The sequence below is a fragment of the Cyprinus carpio genome, chromosome A19, assembly GCF_018340385.1.
Source record: "Cyprinus carpio isolate SPL01 chromosome A19, ASM1834038v1, whole genome shotgun sequence".
Classification (NCBI taxonomy): domain Eukaryota; kingdom Metazoa; phylum Chordata; class Actinopteri; order Cypriniformes; family Cyprinidae; genus Cyprinus; species Cyprinus carpio.
The window spans coordinates 10,572,076-10,581,345 of record NC_056590.1 but is presented as its reverse complement, the minus strand read 5'-3'; the positions used below and the strand labels follow the sequence as shown (position 1 = coordinate 10,581,345).

Genomic DNA, 9,270 nt, shown 5'->3' with positions numbered 1-9,270 from the left:
AAAAAGTGACTTTCTCTAGGCTGTGCCTTAAAACCTGGTCATCATAAAAAGCTGTATTTTAAGACCTAGACTCACAGTTTACTGCACCAGCACCTGTGTACACAGAAAACAGCATCCTAACTGAAAGTGAACATCTACGCAGGTGGCACAACACTGTGTAGGTTTGAGACACAGCCCGGATACAGTCAGCCGTTATCCACAGTACAAACTATGTCTACATGCGCCCTAGATCAAAGGGCCGTTGCTCTGTTGAAGTCAATGCTGTGTTGTTGCAACAAGTCTTACACACCTTGTCTCCACAATCATATTTCGAGTGACTATAGGCACCGTTCATTGATCCGGTTGACACTTTCAACCCTGGTCCTCAACCCTATCCAGTGCCAGTCCTGAAGTCATATGAATTATTGATGTCTTTGGCCCCTGACCTGGCAATTCTGCGCTTGCCACCCTAGACAGTCTCGAGCTTTAACCCAAAACTCCCTCAGACAGACAGCACGTGGATGGGTTAATAATAAGTAATGAAGAGAGATCTTCCATTACTTTAATGCCTCTCTCCAAAACACACATGACCTTGTACTGTTCCTGGGCGAAATGAATAAATAAATCCGTGCACACAAACTCTAAAAAAGGAAAATGGGACACAGACATACGCAGTTTAACAGCGTCCACTCTACAGTTTCTCTCCAATGCGCAGAAGAGATTGTTTCCAAACTGGCGAACGTGATACGCGCCGCTCGTGTGCGCCATTAAAAATTCACACAGGAACAACTTCACCAGTGTATAAAAACTCGTGGGGAACAATCTCGAGGTAGTTCTTATTTTCTTCACCCTGAAATCACGCTTTTGTAAAACGCCTCTCTTTTCTGACAAGTGTTATTCTGACTTGGAATTGATTTGCTGTTGCAGAAGAGACTCAAAATGTCATGATCTTCAATTATCTACAATTAAGCTTACTAAAATTATATTATAAATATATAAAAAATTAAAAATGTGTCCTAATATGTAGGGTTTTTTTGTTCATATATATATATATATATATATATATATATATATATATATATATATATATATATATATATATATAATTTTTATATTTATAATAACGTCAACAGAAGATTATATTCAACTTAAGATACGTTTTAAATAACGATAACTTCACACTAATCTTAAAAGGTTATATTCATGAGTTAAATAAGTTAAAAAATATTAATGCAATAGGCTACAAACAGCCGCATAAGATTTTCATGAAGGACATTGTCATTGTTTGCGCGTGCACTCTTAATAAATCGTCGCCATTAACAACTCGTCAAAGCACAGAAGTGTATTTATCTGAATATAGTTCAGTATATTGATAATAAAGTCGCTGTAACTGTGTGCGAAAACGGCAGATGTCTTCAGATCCAACTGGCTGAGGATGGTGGAAGGGTGTTCCTAAAACGTGGCGTTGACACTCTACGGAAACTCTCACATTTTCAAGACTGCAAAGTTTTGTGTTCAAATAAGCCTGTAAGGTGAAAGAAACGGATTTTAGAGCACTTACCCTAAAACGGGGACAGCACGGACTGACAGTTCGCAGTAGCTGCAGTAAAACCTTTTTTTATCCTTCCCCCTTTCTTCCCTAGCCTACCTCAAAAGAAAAAAAAACTTGTCAGACTCGAATCGCTGCCGAATCTCTTCCGTGATTTTTTTTTCTTTTCGGTAACGTTTTTTTGCCCCTGACTCTGACAAATGAAAAGGGCGTGTACCTGGAGGAGGGGAACTAGGGGACGAACTTATTTCACTACTTTAAACAGGACATTTGAGTTTTGAGAGGATTTACAGATGTGATATTTCTAATGTTTTCTACTGCTGTCAAACCAACAGTATGATTTCTGTTGGTTATACAGTAGAGATCCTGCTGGGAGTCATGGCAGTGGACGTGAGCTTTAGTGGGAACTGGGAAGTACGAAAACTTTAACCCTTACCTGTACGATGTTTGCATGAGTGTCAGAAATTAACCATGCAGGGCTCCGGGAAGAATACCCTATTGCTTTACCTGTAAAAATATTTGATGTATTTTAAATTATACTAGTCTTATAAAGTAATGAATTTGGCAACTCTGAAACATAGAAGGTGGTTTCTAGCTGGTAGCTAAAAATTAAAAAATAAACACACACACACACACACACACACACACACACACACACACACACGATTAGCTGGATTAAAAAAAATCTTCCATAATGTTAAAAGAGCTGTTTAATCTAAACATAGAGAGACCAATTATTTCTTTAGTTTTCTAAATGAGCAGCACTGATTGTTGTGATATTGCTTTTTGTATTTTAATTAATTAATTATATTCAAGTGTGTCATAAAAAATGACACTCTTCAGGTTTATATTGATTAGAAAATAGGGATAAAAATGTAATAATAATAATAATAATAATAAGATGTCTGGAAAACAATTCTGAGGGCAAATAATGGCCCCTATTAATTTTAAAAAGTAAAATTCTAACACTGGTATGCGCTACACATACAATATTGAGATCTTTATTTATTTACTTTTTAATGCCCCAGGAATTAATTTAGTCCGAATTTTTGGTAACAGGAATGCATTATATTGTGATAATCTTCAGACAGCCTTTAACAGGCCTCAGGGGAGACAAATAGACTAATGAATCATATCCCAGTGCCCGCGCTTTACTATGATTATCTGTGTTTACAAGAGCCACCACCTATGTAAAGTGGTTTGTACTGACTGGCGTCGCTTTGTGTGGACTATGGTCATGCCTCACAGCTCTGATTATACAAAGTTCACTTATGACTTAATCTTAAATATTTTCTTTTTGTTGCATAAAATGTTTTTTAGGCACCCCACAGGAACTGTGACCTGTTCAGCAAAATTTAAACTCTTAGACCCCTGCTGCCACCTCATCAAACCAGTATGATGGGTTTAATATTAAAAACTCAATGCATCTTTTCAGAGGATTTCACATTGATAACCAATGCTCTTCAGGTAAATTCAAAATTCTCAGAAATTTTGTATTCAGTTTAATATATTTGCATTTGCAAATAAGATCTAAATCTCCCTTATTATCCAAAAGAAACCAACACCCTTCCCCCAAGCCACACCTGTATGCGAGGCAACTGGCGGCACCTATTGTGTGAGAGATTGAATATGTCAATAAGGATGTCTTTTAACTGACTGCAGTCTGGAGCTGAAATTGTTAAAATCTAAATCGAAGCCGCTGTGCAATCGGATAGTTGAGGGCCTTAGGGTGGTGTTGGGTTACCATAAAATGATGCTATTAAATCAGATGCGTTATATTGTCTACACAAAAGAATGGGAGAGACTGGAGGGTGTGCAGAGAATCTTATATGACATGGTCAATAAAGAGGCAAGGCAAGATTACCAGGAGAATAAAACAACGCTTTCTTTTATTTGCCATCACCTGCTTGGGACAATCATTAACTGCGTAGTTTTATAATTACATCAGAAAGTCATAGGGTAAAATTAAAGTGATTTTCTTCAAGTAGATTAGGACTTCAGGTTCCTTTATTGGCTAAAAGCCGCCATGCTGGTTCGCCACACTGCCAATCAGCTTCCAGAACTCCAGGAACGTCAGTTCTCCATCGTTATTCGCATCCAATGACTTCATGAGCTGATCAATGGTGGCTGGGTCAGAGGCATTCTGTGGGAGAAGACAAGATGGACAGGCATTTATACGCACTTGCAATGATAGCGTCTCCATCTAGTGGTTGTCACTGGTACTGCACATTCTTTTCCGCTGACCTATTAGTTTGGGGGGAGTTCCTGTCCTGGATGGGCCAAACAGAAAATGCTCTGATGTGGCATTTTTCTACTGTATCCAGTCTTAGTGATCTGGTAAGGATGTTAACATGCTGAAAGCATCCAGTTTGTTTTCACACTCGCTAGCAGTATAAGGTCTGTCTCTGACTTTAGAGTTTTTTTGCATAGGAAGGATGTGTAATTTCCTCTACAAAATCACAAACACGTGACTCGCAAGGAATTCTTTAGAGGACTGGGATGTGGTTAACTAATAACTCGCACCAGACCTCTGAAATGGTGCGCTTATACTTTTGAGGTCATTCTTCTCAGAACACAGAGTAGCCTAAAAGCACTTTAAATAAGGACATTATTTATATTATTTATTTTTTTAAAAACACCGATTAAAAAAATTATTGTAAGATTCAGCATTAGTACTAATTCAATACTGTAAACAAGTCCATTAATTGAAAAATTAGATTAAAAACATATAAGATAATTCTATACTAAAATTCTGCATTTTTATCCATTTTGGTTCATTTTTCTAAGAACAAAGAATACTAGTTACGCACTGTAAATAAAGCCATTATTTATTTATTTAAACAATCTTCAATTTCATTTTCTGAATATCATTAATATAGGTCACGGGTTGAAAAAAATTAATAAAAAAATATTCTATAGTAAATTCTAGAATAAAATTTTGCATGCTGTATAAGACAATCATTTTATTGTAGCTGAAAGCTCTTAATAATAGAGGCTCTTTGCAGCGCCTGAGATTCATCAGACATGGCTCTTCTTATTAAAAACCATTTTGAGGTGGTTTTATGGTACTGGAGATTAAAAAAAAAAAAAAGTTCTTAACATTACATTATAGTTCTTTAAGATCATTGTACTGATTCCTTTTTTTTTTAAAGCAGATGATTTTCTAAACAACTAAATGAGTTCTAAATGGAAACCTTTATATTTAAGTTGACCTGAATTGAAGAATAGATATGAAGCTGACAATTTCTAGGATATCCTGTAATAACTCAAAAGGCTTACCTTCACAAAGGTTGGTAACTGGGATGTTACCAGGTTCTGAAACTCTTCTTTGCTCAGAGTGTTTACTGAGCCATCCTTCCCTGCGTAAATCTTGAACTGGGAAACGAGCACGTTAATGGCAGATTCCATGACTTTAGGAGTAGGATAGTTAGGTGGCTAGAAAACAAAAAAGTAATTGACAGGTTAGTCCTCTTCAGTTGTCAAATACCCATTTTGTGGAATAAGTTTTTTTCACTCAGAACCATTTACTCATAACCATCATGCTTTAAATCCATGGAGATATTTAGCACTGTCCAAGCTGACAGAATGTTCTTTTTTTGGCTGAACTAACACTTGTAAGGGCGAAAAGGTAATGCAATGCAAACCAAAAACAGGATTCAGTAGAAAACAGAAAAATATCATAGGCTTACCTGAGCCAAGGAATGATGTTCTGACTGGTGTGGTGAGTAAATGACCACATCTCACCTTATATTCTCTTCATCTGACCATCAAACTCAGCGGAAAACTAAAATCACACCCACTCCATTTCACATGTCAGGAGGTTCTTATCTCTTGCTTCAGGGTTTCCATAGCAAAGTATTTCAGGCTCTCTTTCACACATACACTTATACACAATGCATTTATAGTAATCCAGGCGACAAAATACGGAGTATATCCGACAGATTAATGGCATACACCCCGCATCATGGTTTATGGTACTGAGAAAAAGTACTATTTATATTTGTTTGTGATTATTTCAAAGCATAACCTAACACATGAAGGTTGATTACTCTACACCTATCAGGTTTCCTAAATGTTGCCAATCCAAACATCTGTCATCAGGGAAACTTCATCTGATAACTCTGAAAACTTACTCAGCATCAACTGACATGCTGGTACAAATACAAACACCTCACTTTTATGTCTCCTACAGATCAGTTTTAGAGGTCAGAACGGAATGTGCTTTTATATAGAATATAAAACAAAACAAAAAAATTAAGTAAAGGTATTTTTAAAGGTAAAATAATTTAGACCAGACATCCTTAAGGTAACACTCATTTCTGATTTGTTAGTTGTAAAATAAATCTCAATAATTCTCATGGCAATGATACATCATTTTAATAATCATCAAAAATTGTTCATATTGATACATTGTGACATTTGGTCTTGTATACTTTTCTTTTGAAACTGTATTAAATTTTCTTTCACATTAAATATTATTGTGCCATATTATAACTTAAATTATGAGTTCCATTAAATAACCTTTTCTTCGTATTTACAAATTAGACAAGAAAAGGGCAAAAGAGTGCAACAAAACAATAACACAGCTATAATCAATTGATCTTGATGATTCACTACAATGGCTGTTTTTTTCTAAGATAGAAAGAGGATATAAATAATTGTCCACATCACCACATTATTGAAACTTTCTCTATGTTCATTCAATGTGGTTTTGAGTTGATTTCAGTACCAGCATTCTGTGCTCACTAGTAAAGGCACATAAACTGACATATCAAATTCCTAGAAGAAGAAAAAAAAAGCATTCTAAAAGATTTTACTTTTTTTCTTGTAATTTACGTTAAGTGTGAGCAGAACTCGAGTTGGGGTAGAAAGTGAAAAAAGAAAGCTTACAATGACCTCTAAAACCTCTGGCAAAAACAAAACTTAAAAAGAAACCAGTCTGACACCAGCTTAGTAAGCAAATCATGGGGTAGGTGCAAAGAAACCAGGATTTTAATAATAAAAAAATAAAAAAATAAGCAGCTAAAATAAAAGTCCTGACATTCTACATCGTTTTTAAGTCAATTTTATGTTGTTCAGACAACTTATAAAGGGGCACTCTCTACCAATCTCATTGCACTTACCCAGTTTAGTGTTAATCTCGTTCACAACTCCATTTGTACTACGTGACCAATCCATCTGAAAGTGAAGCGGTTTCATTTATATGGCAACACTTAATGCTTAAGGTGACTGACACTTTACACAGCAAGCAAGAGTCAAAAGGTTTGGCGCTGAAGAACAGGACTAACAGAGGTAGCTTACAACAAAACACCCAACGCACATGTGGGACTTCACTAATGACAAGAAAACTCCTCACACACAAGGCATTAAACTACATCTACAGTCCGTAAAGAACGGGGAAAGTAATGGGTAAGATTGTTTCATTTGCTCTCCTTCACTTGGTGTATTTTTCCATCCGTTCAACCGAGTTTCTGGGGTGGGCAACACCAATTACACCAAAGGGGCGGCGAACTGTAGCAGAGCCTCTTTCTCGAACTCCTCCATCTCTTCCTCGAGGGAATCACTGTCATGCTGTTTGCCTTCTAAACCATCTGCCAGATCTTCCAGGATATCTGCAACGTCCTCGGCGAACTCGCTGAAGAGCATTCTGTCGTGGGTGAAAACTCCGCCGCTGAAGAACTGGGCAGTGAGCCGGCTGAGAGACTCCTTGCTTTCCTGTGGAACACCATCTAGTTTGCTTAGGTAGATCTCAAGAAGGTCCTGAAACTCTATAAGCTTCACAGGAACAAGCCCCTCTGCATCAGCGCAGTTTGATACGCCATGGCAGTCTTCGGCAGGATGTCGGTTCCTCCTGAGCTTCTCTTCTTGGTGTTTCCAGAAGTCTGTCTGCTCATGGTGGTGGGGATGATGATGATGCTTGGAAGTTTTGGCTTCCCAAGGTCTTTCCTTCTGTCTCCTTTCCCTCTCTTGCCTTCTCTCATCCTTCTTGTGGTCCCACTCTTCTTTGTACTTCTTGAGATGGTCTCTCCTTTTGTCCTTACCATGCTTCCACTCTTTTCCTCTCTCTGCCTCGTCTTTCTTCCTGTCGTGTTCTTTCTTTCTGCCCCATTCCTTCTTTTCTCCTTTGTGCTCTTGGTGTTTCCTCTTCCACTCTTCCCGCTTGCCCAGCTGATCCACCTGTTTCGACAGTCTCTTCTGCATTTCCATCAAGCTCTCCCTCAAACCCTGCTTGTTCATTCCCTCCAGTCTCTTCCGGCTCTCCTCCAAAAGAGTTTTCTGCCGCTTGAGTTCTTCTTTCTTATCCCAGTGTTTCTCAGTTCCTTCTAGACTAGACTCAGCAGTGGAAGGTGGGCCAGAGTCTTTGAGCTGTTGTGGAAGATCTTCTTCAGCTGAAAAAAAAATAAATAAATAAAAATAAAATGGTAGAATGCACTGCAAATATATATTTTCCCCACATTTCATCTTGATGTAGGGTTGTAAAAAGACTGGTTTATTTATAAAAAATCCATACCTTATAACATACTAATATAAGAGATTTTAACTACAAGTGAATTTAGGTATCATAATATTACAATGTGCAGTAAGACAATATGGAAAGTATGAAAAAGATACTTATTTTGAGATTCGCTAAAGGTTACATTTAACAGTGTTATTAAATGATTAGTGTTTTCAGTGTTAACAGGGTTAGAAGGTAAACCGTGTCAGAAACCAATGAATTAGAAAATCTCTAATATCAGCTGATTACCAATATACATTAACAATATTTATTCTGAGTAGTCTGAGGTTGGAGAGATTTTTTTAATGTTTTTGAAAAAGTCGCTCCTGCTCACCAAGGCCGCATTTATTAGAGCAATAATAGAGTATAAGCAGTAATATATATTGTAATTTATTATAATTTATTCCTGTGAATTTTCTGCAGGCATTACTCCAGACTTTAGCTTCACATGATCCTTCAGAAATTATTCTAATGTACTGATTTGATGGTGCTCAGGAAACGTTTTTTATCATTATCAATGGTGGAAACAGCGTCATATTTTTGTGAAATCATGGATTTTTTTTTTTTTAAATATCTTACAGACAACAACAAACAAACAAACAACAAAACTCATCTTATTAAACCAAAAGATGTATTTTGGCTGTTACATTTACAAACCCCATCCACTACATCCAAATTTAAATGTTGAGTTTTAAAAATTAGGGATGTAACGATTCACTCAACTAACAATTCGATTCATGATTTTGATTTCACTATTCGATTCACATTTTTTTTATTTTCTTTTTTTTTTTTATGAGATTTAAGACAAATTATAAATTAAATGTGTCCTTTTATTATTGCTTGGACAAAATGCTGCACATTTCTTTGTGAAATTGAAATATAACTATAATAATATACTAATATAGCACTTGCATATTATTACTCTTGTGATTGCTTCTATTGTCCTCATTTGTAAGTCGCTTTGTCTTTGCTCTTTCCATTTAAAATTAGAGGCAACCACTGCATTTTAATCATGATCCAAACAAAGATGCTGGATACATACATGAGCAGTTTTTAATTTAAATTAGGTAGTATAATTTTGAAATTTTGAAGCAAAAACAGAATGGTTTGACTTCAGTTTTGTGAAACTTTACATAAAAATATCTGCATGAAACATCGAATGTGCTGAACGAGACACAGATTCACTCTCTGTCAGCAGGCAGAGCTTAAAGCGTTTCCTTGGTTTCTGCTGTAAACAAAGCAGCGC

General features: G+C 36.4%; 2 protein-coding genes across 6 annotated transcripts in view; both read right to left on the bottom strand.

The window, feature by feature from the left end:
• Positions 1-3,388: 3,388 nt before the first annotated feature.
• LOC109052785 (protein S100-A11-like) lies at positions 3,389-5,625 on the bottom strand. Its single transcript, XM_019070201.2, has 3 exons — positions 5,218-5,625; positions 4,808-4,963; positions 3,389-3,671 (listed from the first exon to the last, which is right to left on the bottom strand). Exons 2-3 carry the CDS (start codon positions 4,934-4,936, stop codon positions 3,543-3,545), a joined length of 258 nt encoding a protein of 85 aa, XP_018925746.1. The 5' UTR covers positions 4,937-4,963; positions 5,218-5,625; the 3' UTR covers positions 3,389-3,542.
• Positions 5,626-5,888: 263 nt separating this feature from the next.
• LOC109052829 (pre-B-cell leukemia transcription factor-interacting protein 1-like) overlaps positions 5,889-9,270 on the bottom strand; it is an 11,099-nt gene continuing 7,717 nt past the window's right edge. For all 5 annotated transcript variants that reach the window (XM_042776341.1, XM_042776338.1, XM_042776342.1 and 2 more), the window contains one exon: positions 5,889-7,917. In XM_042776341.1, the coding sequence (XP_042632275.1) occupies positions 7,019-7,917 (899 nt within the window). In that variant the 3' untranslated portion in view covers positions 5,889-7,018. The remainder of the gene's footprint in view (positions 7,918-9,270) is intronic.

What these genes read in the sequence shown, in the direction of transcription:
- LOC109052785 (XM_019070201.2), bottom strand. Translation starts at nt 4,936, where the DNA reads ATGGAATCTGCCATTAACGTGCTCGTTTCCCAGTTCAAGATTTACGCA. An exon ending in AGTTACCAACCTTTGTGAAG is followed by an intron (nt 3,672 to 4,807) that starts GTAAGCCTTTTG and finishes CTTCTCCCACAG; the next exon opens with AATGCCTCTGACCCAGCCAC.